This window comes from Pseudophryne corroboree, chromosome 3, assembly GCF_028390025.1.
Source record: "Pseudophryne corroboree isolate aPseCor3 chromosome 3, aPseCor3.hap2, whole genome shotgun sequence".
NCBI lineage: Eukaryota > Metazoa > Chordata > Amphibia > Anura > Myobatrachidae > Pseudophryne > Pseudophryne corroboree.
Window position 1 is genome coordinate 727,434,999 of NC_086446.1, and position 27,500 is coordinate 727,462,498.

The 27,500-nt window shown below is 41.9% G+C and overlaps 1 protein-coding gene across 15 annotated transcripts in view; it reads left to right on the forward strand.

Moving 5' to 3' along the window:
* EBF3 (EBF transcription factor 3) overlaps positions 1-27,500 on the forward strand; it is a 152,948-nt gene that overhangs the window by 108,356 nt on the left and 17,092 nt on the right. For 12 of the 15 annotated variants that reach the window (XR_010244053.1, XM_063962209.1, XM_063962199.1 and 9 more), the window contains exons 9-11: positions 1,006-1,136; positions 1,629-1,755; positions 25,748-25,836. Coding sequence is in view for 14 of the 15 variants with exons in the window: in XM_063962209.1 (XP_063818279.1) it covers positions 1,006-1,136; positions 1,629-1,755; positions 25,748-25,836 (347 nt within the window). In the remaining variant the exon portion in view is untranslated. Of the gene's footprint in view, positions 1-1,002; positions 1,137-1,628; positions 1,756-25,747; positions 25,837-27,500 lie in introns of all 15 variants that reach the window. The other 3 variants (XM_063962210.1, XM_063962200.1, XM_063962206.1) reach the window with 1 other exon arrangement.

Below are 27,500 nucleotides of genomic sequence, written 5' to 3' on the forward strand. Positions count from 1 at the left end.
TAAAAAAGGTCTGTCAACACCATGTAAAAGAAGGGCTGATCAAAGTAGAGAACAAAGCAATTCTCACGGAGGCTGAGCAGCCTTCAGCCCAGCCTCGCCACAGTTTTACTTGCTGCTGTGAGCCTGGAGTGACTGGGGCCCGGCCGGCTGCTGCTTACTCCGCGAGAGTCATTGTAATAACTCATGCAAATGTGAAGACTCTAGAGACAAAGAGAGGTCAAGTAAATGGCCCAGGGATTCATGTCGACAAACAATATTAGATGTAAAATGTGTACCCTTGACAGAGGTATTAATATAGAGCTTTTGATTTTTTTTCTTTCTTTATTTTCGTGCATGAAAACTGGTAATTATACAGTGGCCGAGGAAAATTAAGTTCGGAACCAAAGGCAGGAATGATTGCTGATGGGAGGAAAAGGAAACATAGAGCGAGTGTATGAAAAAGAGAGAGAGAGAAAGAGAAAGAGAGTGGCAGAGTGTGTATGTGTGAGAGAGAGAGAGAGAGAGAGAGAGAGAGGAAAAACCAACCCAATTAGCTGCTTATGACGAATAAAAATTCTGAACATTTGCTCTTCCATTTCATTCAACAAGCCTGTGATTGACTGTGCTTAGATCTGTACAGTACAGCAGATAAATCGACATGCACGTCGCGCTTAATCATTTGTAATAGCCATATTTGCTTTGACACGTAATTTGCCGTATTAAGCCATTTTTCTTGCTCACTACCAATCTACTTGGCCTTTGCTTTATAAAACATGTAACAGTTTCCTTTAAATACATTTCCATGCTGATGTACGACTGCTCCTTTATTTGTTTTATGTATGTCTGGTACAAAAATATCATGCATTTCCAACATATTTCTTTCAAATATGATTTGTCATTTGGCATTGAGATATAGTATACAGGAGAGACAAAAAAAAAAATGGAAAAAGCAAAACTAATGTGGACCTCTCTGCTTTTCTTTTCTTCCCTCCTCCCCTCCCCCCTCTCCTTACTCTGTTTAAGCAGCTACACCATGCATTAAAGCGATCAGCCCTAGTGAAGGATGGACTACCGGCGGAGCTACGGTCATCATTATTGGAGATAATTTCTTTGATGGTTTACAAGTGGTATTTGGAACCATGTTGGTTTGGAGTGAGGTAAGCAATAAGAGTCAGCGGGCTTTGAACTGTAGCATGTTTTCCACCACTGATTCCCAACAAGCTGTCAATAGTTTATTGACGAGCGGTATCAAGAGGTTTTATTTCAAACTTCCTTTTTATCCAAGTGGCAGAAGACTGGCCACTGGAAAATGTAGCCGAGGCCCCCTAGTGGAAAGCTGAAATATGCCTTCGAGCACAATTGGCCAATTAGTGTTTAGAAATTACCAGAAGCAGGCAATGGTGTAGCCATATGGAGTCAATTTTCATATGAATCATGCCCTGTGGCTTTTCCTGCAAACCAAAATCAGGAATCACTTGCAGATAATTTTTTTCCCCGCCTCTAGCCAACTTTTAGCAAATTTAAGTTAATTTAAGCAAGCATTTATGTATAAAAAGTGTGCAGCAGCTGACACTCTACAACTGTATGCAATTGGGTGCTTGTGATTTTAAGACCATTTTTTCTTTTTTCTTATCCCGTACTACCTTTAGCTGATAACACCCCACGCCATCAGAGTTCAGACCCCACCCAGACACATTCCTGGCGTTGTCGAAGTTACACTTTCCTACAAATCCAAGCAGTTCTGTAAAGGCGCCCCTGGAAGATTTGTTTATACTGGTAAGTTTGTGTATTATATACATTGATACTTTATTTTTTTTGCGCTGCACCACAGTGTGTTATAGTGTTGCCGTCTGCTCAGTTTATTGCTTCAGAGTATATCGGCATGACGTAATATCCGGTATATAAAAATGAAACAAATGGGCATTTGCACGTAATAATATTATTCTCATTAAATTACCGTGACCTGTGAATTTCAGAAAGAGAGAAAATGACGTGGTCGTTTAAACGGGGAGGGAATGTTGTATCGGTGGCATCTGGTTCCTATCACAGTATATTGTGTTCTCAGGCTCACTAACATTTAACCTTCTCAGTATGAGATGTAGCATAGGGCAACAAGGCCTCCAGATAATGAAAGAAGAGAGTAGTGTGATAACCAGTCGCTTTATAAAGTGCTTAAATCTGAAGTGCTCAGTAAATAGAGGCAGAATAAGGTCTTCTTTATTTTTAGAGGTTCTTACAGTAACAAATACTGACGGCAGAGTTTCTCATTATGCTAAGAGAGGACAGACCCAGACTATCCATTCTGTATTGCCTGCTCCTTTCAACAATTATAAAGATACAATTACCTTGGGAGAATGTGGCAGTTCAGTTGATTAGCACGGTGAATTAAAAGAGTGAGTCACAAATGACATGTCCAGCTATTTTCTACTGGTCTTTTGTATTCCCAGCGCACCTCACCCTGTTGTAAGGAGGTCAGACATTAGAGAGAGATAACAATTTTCAAGCAGCTTGCACTTAAGAGAAAAATTAACAATCATTCTGTATGTAATTGCCTGTTAATAGTATATTGCTTTCTAGATAGGAGTGAATAAGCTGAAATATTCCGGTATTAACTCATACCCCTTTTACAACGCAATAAATATCCCAGGTTTTTACTCGTTAAGGAGCAGCAACCTGGGATATTGTGCAGTGTAAAAGCACCCTGTTGAATTTACCCGGGTCAAACAACCTGGCATTTTAACCCGGGGTGGCGCGATCAGGGTTGAACACGGGTTCAACCTGGCTCGCAGTACAGTGTAAACCCGGGACCCGTTCACTGCATAGAGAAGAGGTGGCGCTTGGAGATCATCTTCCATTGAAGAGTGCAGTTGGTGGTATTCTAGGAAAGGCGTTCGGTACACAATGTGTACTAATAAAAACTATTCCATTTGTAACTTCAACCAGATCTATAGGGGTACAGCAGGTATGGGATCTTGAGCTGGGGATGGGGTGGGGCTGGCAAAGCTGAGTAAACCCAACCAAGAGGCATCCGCTACCCCCTAAGGGCCTTTGCTCTGCTCTCGCAGCTGCATGCTCAGAAGATGCACCTACCCAGCTGTTTTTAGAGGTGAGAACAGAATTGCTAGGCCCTTACCTAAATATTGCTATGGGACCTAGCATTGCATTGTCTAGAAGACTAGGTAGGCGATAAGGTAGGCCTTGTTTGTACAGTTTTTGTAAATTATTGAAGGACTAATGGATCATTGTTTTTAAGCTTTATTTCATATGGCTTCATACTCTTGCCCTCATCACCTCAATAAGCAAGAGAAAGTCCATGATTAGTACAAGAGGTCTTAGCAACTTACTGTATACTGTAACATATATATATATATATATATATATATATATATATATATATAGGTGTAGATGTTACATCTGCTGCTCTAGAAAAAAAAGATGGAGAGGTATCCCACAACATAAATGCCATGTCAAGAAGAATTATCTCCAATTTATTTTATACAGTTATACCCTTGTGTTCCCCTAGGTGTTGTTGAGGCCATCTATGGGGTTTATGTAATAGAGTCTGGCTGCAGATATGACACAGGAACAATTAGGCAAAACCAGATTGGTTTTGAATTTTAAATCTACAGCCTAGATCGTTGGAATCACACCGTTTCATGGAACTCAGAGCCTATCACCTAAAAACCCCAGTGTATAGTTTACTTCCTAAATGCCCCTCTGAGCATCTTTAAAAACAACATGGTATTTAATAGGTGCCCAGCAATCCAGATTACTCTAGAGATCCTTGTCCATGCAAAGACCTGTTCATCAGCAATTTATGTAGTGGGGACATGGAAATTGCACAGCAGTGTCAGAGGGCTATTAAATAACTGGGATAGAAAGTGACATCAGTGGGATCTCTACATGTCACATTTATCCATGACACAAGGGCTGAAACCCTGATGGGCCAGGTCGGCCATCTGAAAGTCTATCCGAGCAGCTCCACCTCCCGGTGCTCAGTTCGGCTGGCATTTAGAGACGGGTCGTGCCGCGAGGCTACACACCTGTGGCACACCCAGGAGGCAGGGCCACTCCCCGATTCCATGCACACATGACGTATACCCAATTACAGTCCCAAGCCATCCCTGAGCATGGAATATTAAATATAGACCCTGGGCACTTCTTTGTGTGAAAGGTTTTACAGTATAAAACTATACTTCTACTTTATACGTTGGTTGTACAGCATGAAACTATACTTCTAGATATGTATCTCACAATACATACCGCATCACCAATTAGAGTATTAATAAAGTGTCATCAAATTCCAATACAAAGTGTGGTGGAACATTTAATTCCTGAGCTCCAAATTCCAGTAGTTCCTGTGAAGTGAAGCCCAGACCTGGTTACACTGTAGCACACAATTATTTGTGAGAAGAAAACTAGCGAGGGGCTGAGCCAGTTTATTCCGAGGTTGACCTGATTGTCCTCTCTCCACACTTGTCATTATAGACCCGCATGAGATGGGTAATTTTCAGGCAGCTGTTGCACCAATAGTTGATCTTTAGTCCTAATCCAATTATTTCTGTAGTCCCCTTCTGGGGTAATGATAGTCCTCAATAGACGGTTTCAGTGTGCCTAGAATAGACAGATCTGTGTGTCTAAAAAAAGAAAAAGAAAACTGTAATAGTAAAATACCACGACTGTCTTCTTCTTCTTTAGCTTCTAAAAATTATACCTACTAGCTCTTTTGTTAGATGGTAAATTGTCAGTATTTTTTCCCCTGCACTCTGCAAACTGATTGCATTTCAGCTCCGGAATGGCACCTCTTGTAACATATGCATTTGATTTCTGGCCTGCAACAAATGACATAGTTTAGCTCCCATTCCACTTGAGAAACATGAGAGGTGACCAATTTAATGATCTTTTGTGTGCATTCAAATGGGATTCTATCAATGACACTGCTACACAGTTTGGAGTCAATAGTCCTCCCCATCACAGGCAAGACAAACTGGCTGTCTCATAGGTCAGCGCTCTTTAAACAAATAACTTGTATTCGCAGAGCAAATGACTGCTAATTACCTCCCACAAATCATACAATTTTTATTCCATCATAATTCACAGCTCCTTCATTCGTTCACATGGCGCGCCTGGCATTGTCTATCACCTGCCCCTTGTTTGCTGCACGGAACAGCGCTGCTTCTGCTAGGAGCCAAACTTGTCCTAGTTAACCCTTTAAGACCTGGATTTATGATCCATTTAAATCCTGGGCACTTTTTTTCCCCCATCTCTGAACCGTGACCATCCTATGACCCACGATAACACAATTCACAGATTAAGAAATTACATTATTAATGAATAATTTTAAAGTGCTTCTGGCATCTATACATGTTGGAGGTATATATTTTATAGGTAGCAGCACTGTAACAGGGCGGTGGTTCGCCCTTTGCTGGCCCCACCCCTAAACCTGTGAAATCAGTACATCACGCCTAGGGGTCGGCGCTGCCAGCTCTGGCAAGTAGAGCACTGTCTGGAGTGTCCTTAGGATGCTCCGGTCACAGCTGGTTGGGTATGCATGACCGGCGGTCAGGAGACCGCCTGTCACTATACCGACGGCGGGATCCCGGCAATGGTATGCCGGCGGCGGAAGGGGGGGCGAGCGCAACAAGGCTCTTGCGGAGGTATTGTGACCGGCGGTCTCCTAATTACATCCCAGCGATGGTGCCAGCCCCTATGCGATGGCACCAATCACACACCCCTAGTTACGGCTCTGATAAGTAGAACTCATATTTAAAATAGCTGCCCCCTTCATCCTCCCCATTTTGGCTTGTATAATACCCAGAGAGGACACACAACAAAGACCAGCCCATTTGTGCGCCAAATACTCACATGGGGAGACTGTGAAATAAAGTTATTGAAGCTGGATAATCCGCTACACAGCAGATGTAGTCCGGACATCCGGTCTTAAAATGACCTGGTCATTAAGGGGTTAATATCGCGTTATTTGAAAAGTGATGTTTACGGGTTTTTTCAATCCTTTCCTCCATGCATGCAGTTTTTTTTGCGAACATCCGCAAAGCGCATTTGTAATATTCGTTAGCCAATGGGCTATTGATAATCGAGTGGACCACTCTTAAAAAAATCTTTGTACCATTAAACTCTGTTGATGTAGCTGCCCCATATACACTGGGCCGGTAGATTTAATAATTAAAGTTCCATGGCATTATTCCCCCCACCTCTGGTTATTGTGTGTGTCCGGCAATCCCTTTTGTTGCGGAGCTGACCATTCTGCAGCTGTTCTTAGCTGCCTCTCTATTGGCAACACATTGATCAAGCTGACAACGGTATATTACTTGTCTTCATGAAATATTAAATGAACCGGTGCCCTTTGTTGCTTTTTAACCAAACAATGCAAAAGGCGCGCCGGGACATTTTAAGATACAGATGACTTGTATTTACTAATAACCTTTTAATACTATGCAGCTATTGAAAATAGATTGATGCCTTTTATTTGTCCAATGCCGTTTACAAACATACAGTAAAAAGCTCCCTGCAAATGGACAGATTACTTATTATTTTCCATGCTATTCCTGGTCTTGTGCTTTCTCCCCCGTCTATGCCTCAAAGGAGGTCTGAGGAATAAGACATTGCATTCGTTCTATTGCACAAGCGGACAATCTGTCCTAATCAGTGACACGCATTTACTAGAATTGCTTAAAATGAACTATACCTCATACAGAAATCACACATTTACAGTGTCCCATTCATCATTGGAAAATTGAGGGCCGGTAAACTTTTCTGTTCCTCCGGCGGGATCGTAGACATGCATCAAAATGTTAAAAAATGATTGGTGAGAGGGAACTGTCTGCCATTTATCAAGGAAAGGAAACATTATTTGCTAATTTTCCAAGCTAGGCGGTGACAGGGTGCTTCGTCTTTGAACCCATAGTGACCAACATAGCCTTTTTGTTATTAGTACAAGTCAAGCGCTTTTTGGCTGTTGCTAACAAGACACATTTGTCTATCCTGTTCTTATTTTTGTACTTTCCAGACTGTGTGGCTGCAAATGAGAGGGTCTCTCTAATTCGAGATACTCTAGGATGTTGTGTTTTATTTATTTTTAAGTTGCTGCATCTCAAGCCACTGATAAATCAACAACTTTCCAAGTCAAGGTGAAGGTGCCAACTACGCCAAAAGTGACATAATGTAGTAGCGAGAAGACAGTCATTTGTCTTAAAATAAGGACAAAGAGGTCATTCATGGTCCAATCAATACATGTTGAGAATTTTGTTTTGGATTAAATATTTATATCTCCTTTTCTTGTGGACTCTCAAAGTTTGATGCTTCCCATGTTACAAAATATAACCTCTACTGGAGTATCGTTTTCTAGTGATGCCAGCCATTTCTTTGTGGCATTTGGATAAAATTAAGCAAGAAAGGGCATTTTTGTGTTTGTTATGTAGTACTAAAATTTTTACTTGATTGTATTATGTTGTGAGGATGGAAAAACTATGAATAACCTTGGCATGAAATTACATCTCCAAATGGCTTGTTCCTCTTGTCGTTGGCTTTCATGACTTACATGCATATAAAATTAAATGTTTATGGTTTAGAGTTTTTGCTTTTTTTAAACTACTCTAAATGTTTGCTTGTATTATTGTGCGGAATTGACAGGCTATCTGCTCCTCAGGGGCTGGTCTCACTCCCAAATCCTATCATTTCAGTCTTTCCATAGCGAGATTAAGGGGGCCTAATCCAGCCCATAAACACACTGGAGGTTTTTTTGGTATATAGTTTACCAACAGCTAGTGGTCAATTTAATAAAAAGTTGTCAGATTCTAGCTGAGCTACAATCTGATTGGTTATTCTGGGCAATGCCTCTATTTTTCCTTTTTTGACATTTTAGGAAATCTAGCCCCCCAAAGCACTAAAGTCTCCCTTCCCTGACAGTTAATGTTACCACGTTTTCATTGTAGGTGAATACTTTATCATTGTGTTATATTTTATCTTCATTATTTTATTTATGTCTCATATCACTATACTTCAAACAATACTTTCAGCAATAGAGACAAATAGTTACACAGAGATAAGGAAAGGAGGAAGAGTGTAAATGACACTTGAAAGACAAGTCAAAATTTTTGGAAGTGTATGTCAATCCTTATGTATCGTGTCAGATCTGGCCTGCACTCAGTCTTTACCTGAGGGTCTATTGTGACATTCAACCATGTCGTTTTGTCAAGTGTTTATTTACAAGAATATCACATTGCAAGCGTCTGATAATGTAACTTTCCTATGGAGCAGTGCGTCTTTGTCCTATAGATCACAAGTGGAACATAAATGCAGTACGGTAGTGGTCAAGATAACTGTTCTTTATTGTAGCTCATTAGGCACCAATTGTACTGTATATTAGTATTTAGGGAATTCTATAAAAGTGTAGGAAACAAAGCGTAGGTCTTTAAAATGTAACTCAATAATCTAAAGCACAATCACAATCACTTTTACCTCCAGTATCTTGTCGTTGGGCCGTGGTGCAATCTCCCATGAGCTTCAGTTTCAAATATTGTATTACAACTTGCCAAAAGGCATGGCGTTACCTCTGAAGTGGGTGCAACTGATAGGTCGTTTTATTGCTTCGTGTTCCGTACCTGCAGGGGTGGGATTGGTAGGTTCAGTCTCTCCAATATAAACTCTAAACAAACATCTGGTGTCTGGAGTGTAAACATAACACAATAGCATATAGCAAATTCCGTACTCTAACAGGGGAACCGAGCTGTTACCTTGTTTCTGCGCTTAGTGTCACGTCACATTTCTGTGATTCAGTGATTGTTCCATGCACAGATCGCTTCCAAAGCCTCCCCGTGACACCTGCCTTCCCCCCTGCCTATATTTAGTGTCCAGCCACAGGCATTCTTATGTAGAAGTCACGTGTGTGTGTGTGTCTATATATCCACACACACGCACGCACACAGGCGCACACAAACAAACAAACAAACAAACAAACAGACCAGTAATAATAAGTGGCTTTGGATTCAATACTTCAAGCAGATCATGGTAGTGGTCCTTTACAGGTCACATTGCAATTATAGCCCAGCATGAGCACACATCTCCTTATACAATTTGGAATTTGTGTAAATACTAAATAAGCATATGCCAAGAGTAATTTTAAGTAGAGATGTGCCGGTTTGGATTTACTCAGTTCTTAACTCTAGAATTAAAGTTCGGATTTATCCGGATATTTCTAATTGGCTATCCAAAACATGTGACATCCGAGAGCCAATAAGATGCCGTTTTGAGATCCGGGTAAATCTGAGTAAATCCAGGTAAATACGAACCCGCACATAACTTGCAAAATAATTTCACATACCTTCCCAGAAGCATTTGCTATTCAATATATACATAATCTCCATCATGACCCATTCCATTAGGTGCCAGCAGCAGTTGCATACCCTACAACATGACCCATTCCATTAGGTACAAAATGCTCTGTTCCTGGACTTTCTTGCCAGTGGCAGTTACAGAGGTGGGGCTTTAGCACAGTCCAAAATTCAAATAGGGAGCCACATCAACTGCCAGCGATGTTTGGCAGTGTTTGGGGTGGCAGTTGGTGTGGCCCCCCTATTTGAATTTTGGACTGTGCTGTAGGCCCACCTCTGTAACTGCCACTGCCAAGAAAGTCCAGGAACAGAACATTTTGTACCTAATGGAATTGGTCATTTTGGAGGGTATGCAGTTGCAGAGGTGGCGCTGCAGCCAATCCAAAATTCAAATAGAGGAACCACACCAACTGCCACCCCAAATGATGCCAAACCTCACAGTCCGGGACTCGCTGGCAGTTGGTGTGGCTCCCCTATTTGAATTTTGGTCTGCGCTGCAGGCCCACCTATGCAACTGCCACTGGCAAGGAAATCCAGGAACAGAGCATCTTGTACCTAATGGAATGGGTCATGCTGGAGGGTATGTATATGTGGATCAATGAGGCCTCCAATTGATTGAGGAATCTGAGGAATTTTGGACCCGGTTCCACAACTTCTGGTGTACCACTCAATAGATGCTTAGGACACAGTTTATGTGCCCTTCAAGGCTGAAGGCAACGTAGTTACATGGGGGGTAGATCTATCAGACCTTCTAAAGAGGAAGTGAAGAAATTGCCCGTAGCAACTAATCCGCTTCTAGTTGGATGTCTCTGCTTTGCCCTCTTTAGAGGGTGCAATACATCTGCATCATTATGATAGTTGGATCAGAGAGCAAGTAAAAATCATATGTGACATCACATCATCATCACTAGCTAGGGGCGGAGACAGCATAGTCGCACCAATCAGTGCAGACTGTGCCGGAATAACAAGTCACAAATGAAAAGTGCAGTCCTTACAACAGAGATGATTTATTGGTATCCCCAAGTACAATCAACATCTATTTATCTATTTATTTTGGTGCAGTGTCATAAGTGGCTGAACACTAATGGGATTAAGAATGATGTGGACTTCCAAAACTGGTGGGAGAACCCATTTCCTTCTGAAATGACTCTGGTTCTTCCAGTGTGCTCACCTGGGACCTGAGAGTTTATAATCCCTGGAGAGTTTATAATCCCTAAGGCTACTAGTATCCACATGACATCATAGATAAATGGCGGGTGGAATTTTGGGGTTCCCGCAACTAGTTAGGGCTACAAAGGATTATGCTGGATGAAGAAACCTCTTATTTTTTAAAGTACAATTTCTTCCAGCTCTTTGTCAAATGAAACACAATAGGATCAAATCCTCTTTTACATTTTTACACTAAATAGGTTGTAATAGCCTGTAGGTTTTAGACTTACTAAGTCAAGGATATTAGTCCTGCTCCAACAAGTAAGGCTGCCTTCAGATGAATGATGCCTTCAGCCCCTCCGCGCTTTTGTGTTTCCCATGCACCTCACTATGCTTGGCTTACCCTGCCGAGTCCTGTGATTGAAATTCATTGCCAAATTTATTGAGAAATTAATGAGAAAAGCTGCAAAGTATTGACTTTGAGAGGAAAACACAACTCATCTTGAATGAGGAGGAAAATGCTGCAATAATTTAGCCACTATTGATTTTACCCTGTCCATCTATTGATCCTCATTTTACAATATTAATTTGCACCTGCGATCGGCTGCAAAGGGAACTGATTTCATTTCTTTGCAGTGTTAATGTAGAGAGCATTATAAGTACCTGTCGTTACAAGCCGTCACCTGAAAGGCTTTTCTAATTTCAACCTCAACCTATGCACTTGTTACAGAAATAGACTAAAAATTAATTTCATTTTTTTTTGTTGGTCTGACAAAATAGTAAAGTGGAGCCTTTGTGAAATGTATACCCCCTTTCCTAGCCCCGTAGGCTGTATTTCATCAGAGCGGGGAACTATCAGCAACACGAGATTCAGACCCCTTCTCATCACATTGCCCGCATTGGTTCAAAGTTCATGAAATATCTATGAGCATTGATCTAAACGCAATTGATTTTTTTTTTCGCCGGCAGATCTTTGAAATTTTAATTTCCCAAGCATCTGAATTTCTTATAGATGAAATGCACTTGGTAGAGACAGTTGATGATAAAGTGAAAAGACTTAGCATTATTTCCGCTTTTTTTTTTAATTAAGTGGGGGTGGGTTTGGGGACAAAAAGGCATTTTGGGATCATGTAGATTTTTTTTCTTCCTCGAGATGATAAAAGATTGAATATTCCCTTTTTTTAATTTTTATAAGAGCCTTCTCTGTCTTTGTTGTTGTTGTTGTAATGCAATGTATGTTCTTTAAAATCATGGCTGAAATCAAATCAGCTTGAGCGCATCCCTAGGACGGAGAGACAATTCTTTAGCACACAATCATTTGAACACAGCAGTCTTTAACACCTGGTCAAGTTCACCTACTTACTTATCAGTAGGACATTTAATAACCTCAAGGTGATATAATTGCTATTGGCATCTGTCCCCCCTGGATTCTGGCGTTAATGTGTAAACTACTTGTCAGCAAATAGCACTTTGTCACTGAAATCACTAACACCCTCTAGAGGAATGTCGTTGAATTGAGCAATTTAATTTTACTTTATTTAATTTTTACACATTACGACCTGTGCTTATCCAGTCAGGTGTCAGGTTCCAAGACTACTCCAAGTACAAGTGATGCCTTGCTATTAGAAATGCCTGTTGTGTCTTATTTAACAACCCCTATTTTTTTTCCTCTTTTTTTTTTCTTTCCTTTTTAATTGACGCTCTCTCCTGTCCGTTAAGAGGGATCTGCAGATGTTCTTATTATGTAGTTATACTTCTAATGTGAAAAACTACCTCATTAGGAGGATCTGTTCGTAACCAGAAAATTACTGCACTATGACAAATGCATGATTGGGAAGTTACAGGAAGATGATCATTATTTAAATGAAACTGGAACTCGTTTAATGGGTTGCAACCAGCAGCTGGAATACTGCAAATGAATGCCTTCCTGTTATTATTATTGTAGTCAGGCTTTTCTGTCAGAAGGAAAATGTGTGTCAGCTCCAGATTCCTTATATCTCTTTCTGTCCGAGCACTTGTTAAACAATAGCATGTCAGTGCTAAAAGAAGCTTGCTTCCTGCATTACACATTTTTCCCTTCTATTTCCAACCACACCGCTAAATGGAAAGGCTGGGAACTGCTGCACAATGGCGAGAGCATCCAATTAGACCCACAAGGCTGATTGTCGTAACACGGAACAGAGAATCCTGTATTATTCTTATTACAATATTCCTGTTTGGTTGTGTGGTTTTTTTTTCTCGTTGCGTAAATACGTTGTTGTTATTATTATTATTATTATTATTAATTATTAAAGTGGTTTAAAAGATGGTCTGGAGCTTAACCAAACTATGGGCATGATTCTGAGGTGGAAGTAAAACAAGCATGGACAAACCAAGTTGCAATGCAATGGGGGCAAACGCATTTGTTGCAAGCAGGGTAAATACTGGCTGCTTTTGCATGTAGCCAACAAAAGCTGGACAGCTGTATTCTTCCGCTGCAATTTAAATGTGGGTTTGCCCACGCCCCTCTTGCATCTACGCCTCTCTGCACATGTTACTTCTGCCCCACCTGCAGTGCAGCACGGTTTTTACCCAGTTAGAAAATGACTTGCACTTTTTTGCTTTCCTCCCGTCTTAGAATCAGCCCCTATTGATATACAGAAGCTTGGCTAACGATGCATAGTACACTTGTTATGATGATGAGCTATATTTAAGAAGCAATGAAGAGTCAACATTCCGTTGTTTACTCTATTACCGGTGTTTCAGAGATTTTCAGAGACGTCACCCTAGTTCCTAGAGCTTACCGTCATTCCCGGAGATCTCTGTGGGGACGGTGGCTGTTATCAGTTCATTAAGCAACAAGAAGCTTTATTTTCACTGCAGGCTAATGCCATCTCCTGATAGTGTTAGCTTATTTTTGCCGGTTGCCAGGGGCACTGAGAGGGGGAGAACGGGTACTAATAAGCCAGGCCTCTTGGAGGGACCCACGATAGCTGCTGAGGGAGACATATGTCCCCCTTTGCTTCCTGGGGCTGTGCATAATATTCTCCATTCTTATTTTTTTCCAGGGCAGCATGGCCACAACCAGGGCCGCAACTAGGGGGGGGGGGGCCTAAGGGGGCATGTGTCCCAGATGCAGGATTTCAGGGGGAGCCGAGGAGTCACAGAGGAGCAGGTTTTTTTTTTATTTTACCGGCAGTGCTGTGCTGCTCCAGTGAGACAGCTAATGGCACCCGGGGCAATGTCTCTGACCCACCTGTCTGCCCGCTGCTGGCTCTGACACTGTGCGGGTGAACTCCAGTACCTGGGATCTCTCTTATGCTGGCTACTGTCTTAAACTCTCTTCTTTGCCATGCAGTGCTGTGACTAGCGTGCGGTGCACCGTGCAAGCTATAGAAGTGAGCTGTTGGTGCTGTGTTTTTCAGCAGACTATGATCCTGACTGCCTGCCCAGCACCAACCGATAACAAGCTGCCGGCTACACACCATTAAGAGGACACTCTGCCCCAGGCTATGGCTTAACAGGTGCAGTCACCGATGTTACAGAAATTAAAGGTTCACTTTGCTAGCTATCCACTTGACAGTAGAAACTAAGAGCCTGGACAACCTCCAACTCTCACAGAGTATCACTACAGCAGCTTTGTTGTGAGTTTAAAGACAGACTTAATTATCGGCACTGTGCTTCCAGTTAGCAGTATCAACCTCCGCTTTGCCTCCTAGATGGGGGGATTTGGTGTAGCTTATAGGGGGATGTAGTGTAGTGATGTATGTAGTGTAGTAATGTATTGGAGTATATAGGGGCATGTAGTGCACTGATGTGATGTAGCATATAAGGGGATGTGGTGTAGCATATAGGGTATGTAGTGCAGTATATAGGGGCATGTAGTGTAGTGATGTAGTTCAGCGTGTAGGGGATGTAGTATAGTGATGTAGTGCAGTGGATAAGGGAATGCAGTGCAGTGATGAAGTACAATGTATGGGGGGACACAAAGGAGCATGTAGGTGAACATGCTGCTGGGGGGGCATGTGACGCATAGGGCATTTGAGGCACATAGGAGAATATTGGGGGTCATTCTGACCCACTCACTGCTTTTTGTCGCAGCCGAGCCAACGGGTCCCTACTGCGCATGTGCTGGTGCCGTAGTGCGCCGGTGCATGCCAGACGGCCAAAGGCAGTAGCAGGGCTGCGATCGCCTTTGCCTGATTGACAGGCAGAGACGATCGCTGGGCAGAAGGGGGTGGAACGGCGGCGTTTGGCCACCGTTTCGTGGGAGCAGTCCGGCCAACGCAGGCGTGCCGGACCGAACAGGGGGCGGGCTGCAGCGGCTGTGTGACGTCACACGCAGCCGCTGCGGGCCGGGGAGTGATGAGTAGCTCCCGGCCAGCACGCTAAAGCTGCACTGGCCGGGAGCTACTCAAAGTGCAAAGGCATCGCCGCTGTGCGATGCCTTTGCACTTCTGCGGGGGGGGGGGCACTGACATGCGGGGCGGACTAGCCCTGTGCTGGGCATCCCCCCGCATGTCAGTGTGAATGATCGTAGCTGTGCTAAATTTAACTCAGCTACGATCAACTCGGAATGACCCCCATTGCGCAATAGTATCCCCTTTTTTTAAGAATTTTTGATAATATGATTATTTTAGTCTGATAGGGTTTGTTTTGTTTTTTGGGGCGGGGGCACCAAATTACTGCCTTGCCTCGGGTGATGAAAATCCTAGTTTCAGCCCTGCCACAACACCCAGATTTGGCAATGCCCTCTTCAGTACCCGGGTCCCAAGGCGATCTCAACGGCCCTGCCGTTTCCCCCACTGTGTCAGTTCTTAAGCCCATATGCAAGTGTTTTACGCTCAGCACTTCCTCCTTTTTTCCATTACCATTAGGCAAAAAGGGAAAGTCCTTGCTGAGGAGGCGGTTGTCACCGGGTCTCCCATAGTAGCCCCGGAATTATAAATTGCAACGGTCCAACACTAAACATATGATGACAGTTACTGCCGCCAGTGGCATATCTGTAATGGTTGCAAGGTGAGCGGTTCACATGGGCCCCTGGGTCCAGCGGGGCCCACATCGCCCACCCTGCACCCATTTCTTGAATATTTACCCCTCCAGAACTTCTCATTGGTGGCATCAGTGCTGCACAAATCACTGAGAAAATGGTGCGGAGGCCATTTTCCTGGCTTTTTCTGCATGCATGCGTTAGAAAATGGCCACAGTTGCATTATCCCGGAGAGCTGCACAGGCGCACTGGACTATGTTACAGCAATAGGGTCTCCTAGTGACCCTGGTGCCCAGAATCCCTCTGCGCTGCCAGCTAGAGAGGAGGGGGCTGAGACGGAGACTGCACACAGGCCCCTCCTCTCTTAATATGCCCCTGACCACAGCCCACTAGCCTCCAAAAGTAAATAGAAGCCTACACCAGGTGCCCTAAGCATCAAAGTGAAAGCTAGAGTTAATATGAGCTGTAACCCTCTATAAACAAGCGCGCAAACACAAAAGCCAATTTTATTAATGAGCTTATTTTGAACCTAAATTTATTTTATCTGACTTTGATTATTCTGTAATTAACCAATTATTCAGAAGATCTATCTAGAGTTAAATAACAATCCGAGATAGAAAGGAAATGGATACCTGGCTAGATGGATGAATAATATTTTATTCCTGGCTGAATTTGCACGCTGATAGCCCCACACTGGCTTCACCTGCCACGTTGTCTTTACTTCTCGCAACGTGAACCGACACCGCACGCCGTTAAAATTTTATCAGTTGCGCCGTGATTAATCCCCCAAGTACACTAGAGTGACTTAAATATTTAGCTTGTTTTTCCTCTTATGACTCGAATGCATGTCGAGCTCATAGATTAACTCCAAAGCACTCAGAAGTATTTAAATATGTATTCTTCTTGAGCTGTAGGCTATTTCATCCTCTAGGAATCATTGAGTATATTTGGTCATGTCAGTCCCTATTTGTATGACCAGCTCTGGATGTTGGCCTGCATATGATAACAGGATATCTGCTTCTTTCAGAGGCTGTCTGATTGCTTGCCTCATTTGGCAAGGAATGTGATTCTCACTATTGCAGCTTCCCCTCTCCATTCAGATTTTTATTGCTGTGTAATTTTCCTATTCTAAAATAGCAGCTCTCCAACAAAAATTACTATGCATTAGGCCACAGTAGCCTGCTCAGATGGATATTAATACAGTTTATCTCTAAAAGGACGAATAATGTATTTCAAACAGATAAAAGGCTTCCCATTAAATGACGAATGTTAATATCTTATGGCATAGTTAATATAGTGATATTTCACATGGGAGACTGGCGTGATTACTTCTGATACAACGCACGGGAAATCTGTCATATTGTGAATGATATAATTGTCCTCTTGTCCTCTTACTACAAGATTACAAGATATATAAATAAAAGAATATATATATATATATATATATATATATACACTGTATACATACATACATACATACATACATACATACATACTGTTTATATATACATGTACTATATATTTATATATATATATATATATATATATATATATATATAGCTGAAGGGTGCTAAAAATTATGTCATCATTCTGGCAGGTAATGACAGTTGGTATAAACTTTGACCCCCCCAACCATAGTCAGTGATATCATTTACATAAAGTTAAGGCATAACATACATCTAAGGGTTAATTTACTAAGGTGGGAGGTTGCCCACAACAACCAATCACATTCTATCTATTACCTTCTAGAAGCAGCCAGATAAATGTTAAGTAGAATCTGATTGGTTGCCATGAGCACCATCACCAGTTCTAAAAAAAAACCTCCCACCTTAGTAAATTTACCTCCTACAGACTCCGAACACTTCTATTACTTCCCATACTTACTCATCACACATAACATCATGATAAAAACACAGACACTCCTGATAATGATAACAAAATTTTATATGTATTTTTTTTAAACCTATTAGCCTTTTTTTGGTGTATCCTAAACCCAGAACCCTGCCTTTAATTGTTATTTGGCTTAAATAAATGACTAGGGGGGTTATTCAGATTTGACTAAAATAGGAAAATCTGTGACCACTAAACTCGCATGGTGGAGGCTGCCCAGCACATGGCAAGGCCATCCAGCATGTGTTGTGCCGCTCCGTGATGCGATTGCAATTCAATTGCAATCGCATTGCAGAAACCTCAAATAAAATGCTGCACAGGCAGGCGCACCACCGCAATGTTTCAGATCACAGGAAACACAGGCGACATCATCGGCCAGCCCCGAAAATGCTTGTGACTGTGACATGACTGCATTTCCTGCGACACTCCGCCCCCCCCCCCCCCCACCCACAACCTCTGGCCGTCTGTCCATCAGGATGTGAGCGCATAGTGTAAGTCTGCACCTGCGCATTGTGGCCACAGTGCATACGCAGTCGATCGAAAATCCTCCGTTTGTGATTTTCAATCAGCTGCTGGGATCTCTGAATAGCCCCCTGTAGTGTGTTCGCGGATGCTTTTCTTGCATCCAACCAAAATCCTATACGTTGGCATGGTTAAGTACTTCCGCTTATTGTGCGCACTGCAGGCTGTGAATCGCCTTGGCGGCAGAGCAGAACACAGTTGTACAGATTTTTTTTTTGTTCGTTCTTGTTTTTTTAACACACGCAAAAGCCTTAAAATTGGATGATGCTATACACAAAAGTGGTAACGAGCTCTACTTGGAAAATATCAGGCCCGGATTTAAATGTTAAATGAACCTTTTGGGCAGCACGGATAATATTTACACAGCGTGTTCTGAAAGGAGATGGTGGCATTTGATGTCTGATTTTAGTGTTCCTATAAGGAGGTCATGTAATGCGTTGAGATAGACAAATAGCTGCACGGAGAACATATATTATTATAAACACACTCTGCTGTATTCTTTCATGTAATTCTTCTTCAGCCATGACTCTTAAGTTACCCAAGGCTTCTTTCTCTAATTATCCACGAGGTCAGTAAGCAAAATTGGGAAGAAGCTGGGAGATCAATACAAATTATCCCTGAGCAAACCAGTGCTGACAGTTTGAATTGCAGCATATGTTTACCCAAAATCAGGCAATTTATCTTAATATCAGCAAAGTAATGCAGTGCAGGTGAAAGGTCAGGCAATCTCTCCACCTCATAATTACCCAGTTCTAAAACAGGAAAGTGGTATTGATTGGCCTAGCTCAGTACTGTGCGACTGGGACGTGCCAGCGTCTTGCCCTGGCTCTGCTGGGCTCCTGGCTTGTAAACTCCACATGCTCAGGATTTATGTGTGGTAAAGGTCTTATGTTTCCTACTTAGGCTAGAAGATCTTGCCGGTGAAACCTCCTCCTCATATTGTGAAAGATGGACAATCACAATATTTAGTTTCTTGTTTGCCATGCTATGTAGCCTTCATAGGTTACAATAACCTGGGATAGTTAGACTGTCCAGTCTCAGCAGCGTGCGTTTCTGCAGGCCTTAAATTCAGTTTGATTTTGTTTGGCAGTGGCAGAACTCTCCTGGTGTCCAAAGTAAGACTTATGCTAGACTTTACAGTGTTGCGTGGAGTTGGGTCTTGCTTATGATGAGGCAAGTTATCAAGGGCCTGTGATAGTTATGGCGGTCAGTGTCATTGCAAACAAATTGTATATTAATGTTTATGGCAGTTTGTGTAATTATGAGAAGGGAACCATTTTAGTAACTGCCCCAGGTGGCACAACGACTGGGCACCTCTAAGTGGGGGGGGGGGGGAAGGGTGGCAGTGGAACAATATGAAATACCACACTAGTTACAGTTCACGGACACCTACACACAGGGGATGCAGACCGTTCCCTAAGGACATGCCTCAGTGATGTCACCAGTTTCTACTGCTGAGGATCCGAAATGCGGTCCTCAAGGCACCATAGTTGGCCACATGTGACTTGATTAGGACCTTAGTCAAGTCGATTTAACCATCTGTGCTGAGCCATGGATATCTTTAAAAACCGGACTATTAAGGTGTCTCAAGGACTGAGGTTGGGAACCTCAGTTCTTTTAAATTGCTTAGTAGGAGATCTCATGAATTCAAAATGGCTGTCCTTAATACTTTATGTAGGTACAATCACTGTACCTTCCATTCAACACCTTCATCAATTATATTACATCCCATCACAGTAATGAAAAAGAGAGTCATACTCGCTGTTATTGTGTGAAGCAACATGCTCGTAATCTAGAGATAGGCTCCAGTGACACTCTCAATTACATTTACAAAGGGAAGACCCCATAACTGCTTCTCAAACATATGGAAATATCTGTTCAGAGATGAAAGCTTACAGTTATTACGAGTCATAAAGCTTGCATTAAAGCTTCTATTACCTGTCACAAACATTTGCATGAAATCAATAACGTGAAGCCATCTATCTTTCCCTTCACCACCTTTCATCATACTGTCTTCATTAAGTCGAACAGTCACAGTAATTAGGTGGCTACAGAAGACAACTCAGGCATCTTACTGAAGTATAGCAACGTCTCTGTCTTTTCTCCCTCCTATTTTGGACCTCACATAACATAACATCAAATAAGGAACTATAAACCTCAGAAACCAATCAGATTCTAACTTTAGACTATGAGAGCAGACATCTCACTGGCTGCTACATGGCCCCTTGTCACCACACTTACCCATGAACCAGTTTCTGTCATTTACCCTCAAGACTTTTTTGCTTTGGCCAATCATGAGTCTAACATAGGTATCCGTTCAGATGGTCGACCATTTTATGGTCGACAGTCATTAGGTCGACCACTATTGGTCGACATTGACATGGTCGACATGGACACATGGTCGACACATGAAAAGGTTGACATGAGTTTTTTAACTTTTTTTTCTTTTGGGGGACTCTTCCATACTTTACGATCCACGTGGACTACGATTGGAACGGTAATCTGTGCCGAACGAAGCGGTAGCGGAGCGAAGGCACCATGCGAGGGGACGCGGTGCACTAATTGGGGTTCCCAGTCACTTTACGCAAAAAACGGCACCAAAAAAGTTAAAAAACTCATGTCAACCTTTTCATGTGTCGACCTTTCATGCGTCGACCATGTGTCCATGTCGACCATGTCAATGTCGACCAATAGTGGTCGACCTAATGACTGTCGACCATAACATGGTCGACCATTCATACCGGAACCTCTAACATATTGGGGAAGATATATTAAGCCTGGAGAAGGGATAAAGAAGGGATAAAGTAGTGATAAGTGCAAGGTGATAACACACCAGCCAGTCAGCTCCTGTCATTTTTTAAATCCGTAATGATTGGCTGCTGCGTAATCACCTTGCGCTTATCACTGGTTTATCACTTCTTTATACCTTATCCAGGTTAATACATCTGCCACAATGTGTGAGACTGTGGGGTTGCAAACTAGTCCAGGCCACAGCCAGCGGCATTACAAATTTCTCCCCGCAGTCGGCACTGACAGCTTCTGATGATTAATGACCTGATTATGAAGTGGACCCTTATATATATGGAATATGCATCAGAGAACGTTGGGTGTTCTGCTGTGTCACAGATGCCAAGGTATTTTTGAGGAGCCTTTACTATTTCCTGTAGAGAGAGAGAGAAAAAAAAAGGGTGAAATCGTTGCAAAAGCCGTGTCATGTAAAATCAATACATTGGATCAATTCTTTATTAACAAGAAAATGTCTTACTTCACATTCCTATGTGGACCTTTGTCTCCGGAATACATGATGGAATGTCAAATCAAATTGCAGTCTTCAACTTTCTGTCATGTTATCGAGTGCATACACGAGCCACTCTTTGCAAGATGAGAACGTTCAATGTTTAGACAAATAACTCCAGCACTTGTTAGTAATCACAACTTATTATTTTCCATATGTTTAATTTAAAATATTTCATCCTATGTAGACTTCCACAGTACTGGTTAATTTGAAATCTAAAGGTATGAGGGTTCTGAAAGCATTAATCTTTCAAATTACCTGTTGACAAACCAACTGTTCCACAAGGCTCTCAAAAACATGGTGATTTCATCAGCCAATTTGATGTGATAACTGTGTGGGCTTCTACAAATTTCAGATCAGTTTTCTCTGGCCCCAACACCCAAAAATACCTATGACAACATTTTGTTTGAGATCACTGGCCAACTGCGAAGTTGGAAGAAGACACCATCCGGTCCTATGCAGCATACTCGCTGGGCCACCTTTCCCACCTCCATTTGTCAAAGAGAAAACAACATAAAAATGGGTTAGGGAAGTCGGGGCCCCTCAGTGCCTTCTGGTCCCAGGTCAGGAGCCTTGTTTGCCTAAAGGATGGCCGATGGTACCGATTGAGCCTCATATGATCTGGCTTGAACAACAGATCAGTTTTCTCTGGCCCCAACACCCAATTATACCCATGAGAACACTTTGTTTGAGGTAATTGACCAACTGCGAAGCCAGAAGAAGACACCAGGCAACATACTGGCTGGGCCCCCTTTCCCACCTTCATTTGTGAATGAGAAAATAACATCAAAATGGTTTAGGGAAATTGGGGCCCCTCAGTGCCTACCGGTCCCTAGGCAGGAGCCTAGGTTGCCTAATGGATGACCAATGGTACCAATTGAACATCATATGATCTGGCCTGAATGACGGGAGCTAAAGGTTTGCAACTGGCTTTAGTTTCCATTTCAACAAAGGGTAAACTGAGATGTTTTTTTTTTTTTGTCAGACCAAAGAAAGAGCTTTGATTAATGCTTCACTTCTCAACAACAGAGTTCCTTGGATAAAAATGATATCAGCATTACAGAGTAATATACACTAATAAGTATTTTCATCTTAAATTTAGCGCTTTAGCCTTCAGGCTTGGTTTGTGTTTGGGTCTGGCAGTGTTATAATAAAGGCCCATGACTTCTTATATAGCTTGTTAAACACAATGTGTGCAGTCTAACATACTCGGGATCATGATTCATGTACTGTACACAGCAGCATGTATCACTGATTTACGACCGAGAGCAGTTCATAGTCAAAATTACAATTTGAGGGGGGGAGAGAGAAAAGATTAATTACTATTTGTGGCCTGCAATTTCACAAGGCTAGTGGATTGCAGCAGTAGAATGATAGTGCCTTGCATCAGTTTGTAGTCAGCCATTCACAGATTATTAAAGCTTTGCAAGATTAAGTGCACCTCCTGCCTGGTTTGTGCTCAGGCAATATGCTAGACAAAAAAGGACCACAGGGATAAATCTGAAACGGGCAATAGCTGGGCATATGTCATAATTGCCGGTTATCCATAAATTTGCAGCTAGTATGGAAAACACTGCTTGATAGAGTCATCCTATCATGTCTATATGCAATGTTGAGTAGAGCCTGCTGATCTCTTTATCTTATTGCCTGTTTTGTTGTGTGGGTACAGATATGTCTTCATACATCTTAGAGCTAATCGTGCCAAATAGCCCAGTCTGGCTGCCAATTACTTTGCGACCTAGGCATGCAAAGCGTCTTTTTTTCTTAATATTTCCATCTTATTGGTATTAACATCTCTAAAGCAACAAATCGCACTGGAAGGGTATAGTGTTTGCTGCGGCAAATCAGTGTAAAAAAGGGTCCGATAGGAGCGGCCATGGACATTCCTCCAGCCATGTTCCACTATGCTTTATCTGTGATATTATACAATTTTTTTAATGGCGTCAAGAACAGGAAGCGGGAATCAGGAAGCTGAGGGCTGGGCACATCCTAATAACATGTTGGATGGCTCTAAAGGCAGTAGGTACTGTTCCAGACACCCTACAAGCCAAATGCTGGTGCCACTATGGCAGTGATGCCTTGTACTATGTGAGGATTGGCATTTCTATCATGGGTGCAATGTGTGCGGTGGACACGGACCCAACACACACTGCACCCATGTTATTCTTAAGTTTCCAGAGACCTGCGTTGGGCGCTGCAGCCACTGCAAAAATCTGAGCCAAATTGGTCACAGTGCATGCTCAGTAGTAAAATTAGTCTCCAGAATATGGCAGGCGCCATGTTTATGAAGACCTGCACATGCACAGTAGACTTCACCAAAATGCCGGAGCCTACTGCACCGTGGAGAGGAGGGGGCCCACCAGGACAGTAACAAAGGTTTAAGGGAAAGAAATTGTGCGCAATCTAGCTGCTGGAAGAGACACACTTTCCTGAAGGATCCTTCTCCCTCCACCATAAGTGCCACAATAAAGAAAAGATGGAAAGCGTAACTTATCCTGCGCTCGTCTTTGTTTCCATCGACAGCAATCAGATGCTCAATGTAAATTATGTGGGAGCATAGAAAAGATTAAAAGAGTGGATATAGTGAAGCACAATTTAATACATATAAAATTCATATAACACACTTATAAAATCCATAAACATATTCATAGCAGCAAAAATTGAATAAATTGCACAGAAATCCTCATGGGCAAAAAAGACTGGTGGATAATTACCAATGTGTACAGAACTGTAAAAACAGTTCTAAACCAGCATGCGGGTTTTTGTTTTGGAGGATCCCGGAAATCCCCTCAATCCTCGTATGACTGGAACAGAATGGCAAGTCCTCCAGTATATTGTCCCACGGCACCTGTGCGTTCCACCGACGCGTTTCTACTCCAAACAAGAGTCTTTTTCAAGGTGTAATGTTCACAATGCTGCTACCTCAATACTGATATTTAAATCCTCAATCAGCCAATCAGAGGTAGCAGCATTGTGAACATTACACCTTGAAAAAGACTCCTGTTTGGAGTAGAAACGCGTCGGTGGAACGCACAGGTGCCGTGGGACAATATACTGGAGGACTTGCCATTCTGTTCCAGTCATACGAGGATTGAGGGGATTTCCAGGATCCTCCAAAACAAAAACCCGCATGTTGGTTTAGAACTGTTTTTACAGTTCTGTACACATTGGTAATTATCCACCAGTCTTTTTTGCCCATGAGGATTTCTGTGCAATTTATTCAATTTTTGCTGCTATGAATATGTTTATGGATTTTATAAGTGTGTTATATGAATTTTATATGTATTAAATTGTGCTTCACTATATCCACTCTTTTAATCTTTTCTATGCTCCCACATAATTTACATTGAGCATCTGATTGCTGTAGATGGAAACAAAGACGAGCGCAGGAAAAGTTACGCTTTCCATCTTTTCTTTATTGGGGCCCACCAGGAGTCTGCACACAGGTCCCCTCCTCTGTTAAAATGCACCTGCCTGTGAGGATGTGCCGTCGACATAAACCCTGTGTTACGACCCTGCATTAACTCAGATTTGTTTTGTTAAGTACCGATTTCTACTCAAAATAAATATTCTAGATGCTGTCCTCATCAATGCCTGGGTAATTTTCTCTCTTTTTTTCCTCCTGTCACTCTTTCATCTCTCTCTCTCTCTCTCTTAACCCCCCCCCCCCCCCATCCAACACCCACTTAATTTCTCCTCCTCTCTCATCCCCTCTTACCTCATCTCTCTCTATCCCCCTCATCTGTTTGATTTTTCTTATAAAACCTGACTTTATTAAATAGATTATCCTTAGTCTTTACCTTTTGTCTTTTAAGGTTTGCCATTGTACTATTTGACTTCTTCGCTTTTACTTTCTGTATCAGGCATGTGCATCCCAATGTGCCTTTTTTTAATCGTTTTTTATACTGTTATGCATTTTTGGAAGTGGATAATGTTTTCTCATGAGGTGGTGTGTGATGACTTAGAATGGGAAATAAATGATTGGAGACTTTAGATGTGTGTTATGCCGGAACTCTATGGAAGTAACATTACTAACATGGGGGGATGGGTCAGAAGTCATATCAACTGTCACTACTGTACATGTCAACGTGAGTGATGACATCATTGCTATCACTTTCCTGCTTTTCAACAATGCATCTATCTATCTATCTATCTATCTATCTATCTATCTATCTATCTATATCTATCTATATATCTATCTATATATATATATACATATATATATATATCTATATATATATACTGGTATTCGGTAGGTGGCACTTAGGAGACAGGTCATGGTTAACGCTGCATTAAACAGAGCTTATTCACTGCAATGGCCTGTCTCCTAAGTGCCGCCTATTGAATACCAATATTTACGGTTCACACAAACTAAGGAGGGCAACGGAGTAAGTCAGGTTGTATTGGAATGCCAGGTATATGCCACAAATACACACAAATATATGTGTATATATATATATATATATATATATATGTGTGTGTGTGTGTGTGTGTATGTGTGTATATATATATATATATATATACACATTTGCACATAGTACATACACACATATTTTATATAGTTCCAATCAGAGAAATCTCTTTTTTTTCCAGCCCTGAATGAACCAACCATAGACTACGGATTTCAGAGATTACAGAAAGTTATTCCAAGGCATCCGGGGGACCCTGAGAGATTACCAAAGGTTAGTAATGTGTATATATTTGTTTTGTTACCCTTTTTTTCTTTTGCTTACTATTTCATTTTACCATACTCTTATTGACTTATCTATTATAAAACCAGATAAGACGGGCAAACATACAGCCAGTCACACAGTTTGCATAGTGACTGGGAAGAATATGTGCACAGTTCTTAAAGATCCAGTTATTAGGAAGACTTCTAAATATCTGCCCAGTGCTTAATTGAGTCTTTGTGGAATTTTGGGGTAGATGTATTAAGCCTGGGGAAGTGATAAAGCAGTGATAAGTGGAATGTGATAACACATCAGCCAATAAGCTTCTGTCATTTTTCAAACCTGTATTGATGGCTGGTGCATTATCACCTTCCACTTATATCTACTTTATTACTTCTCCAGGCTTAATACATCTGCCCATTTGTTGGTTGTTTTTTTTCCATTGATATCTGTAAAATAAAGAAGTTAGCACAAAGTGTACCCAACACCTAAGCACATTGGAGGAAGTCATTTATTGAACTAAGACTATTTTATTGAAGTATTGCTTAATCCTATCAATTGACTAGAAGCTAGTGACATCACTGAGGCATGAGGCATTGTATGCCTCAGTGATGTTACCAGTGAAATTATTTGCTGACAATTGCTTTGAAAATTGCTGCCTCTTGTACGTTGGATGGTGGGTACAATTTATGTATCCTACAGCCCATAATTGTAGCACTTAGCACCACTGTTACACACTCTTATACAATGGCACCAAAAGTCAGTATTTTTTTGCTGCTACAAAGGGTAAGTTAGTAGCAGCATTTCACTGTGGAATTATTCTTACAACAAAGTTCAATCACAACAGTAAGAGTTTCTGCAAGTAGAAAATGAATAAATCAAAGATAACACTTCTTAAAGGAAAGGGGGGTTGGTAATACAAGTATTTCGATTCTGCTAGGGGAACGTAAACTTCCCGCATAATGAAATAGTTCAATTAAACATTTTCCAGTCCAGTAGCCTGTAGTGATTTCCATCTAACCAGCTCCACTATGATCTGTGATTATGTGACTCTTGTTTTCCTTTCATTTTCTAAAGCTCGATTCAGTTTAATCTTTTGTTTACAAAGGTTTTGTTATAAGTCCCTGATTTAGCAAGCTCGCAAATGAAGTCCACATATTAATATCTAGAGGGACTTTTAATGTAAATGCACCAGACAGAAGCTTGCCTGTGTTGTCTATGTACATGAAGCTCATTGCATAGAGTATGTTCTGATCTATATCATTGAAGTGATTTTTTTTTTTTATGGTCTCTTTTGCCTAACATTGCAAATGTACTTACGTATATTCAGATGTTCAATCGCAATGTTATATATTGTGTATTACCTGTTTGTTTCCTTGTAGTTGAATATCCTTTGATCTCGTAACAATGAAAATGCATATACAGATATAAAACAGTTGCATACCTCCCAACTGTGCCGATTTTCGCAGGACAGTCCCATTTTTTTGGGACTGTCCCGCTGTCCCACCCGCGGGCCGCAGTGTCCCAGGGTCGGGGGGGGGGGGGGTTGGTTGGGAGGCTCTGTCTCTCACTGCCCTGCTTAGTAGAGCAGCGATGAATAGACGCTGTGCTCATGCACAATTGACAGAGGGTGAGGGGGCATGCCAGCAGCTCATAGAGAGCTGGCCATGGCCCCT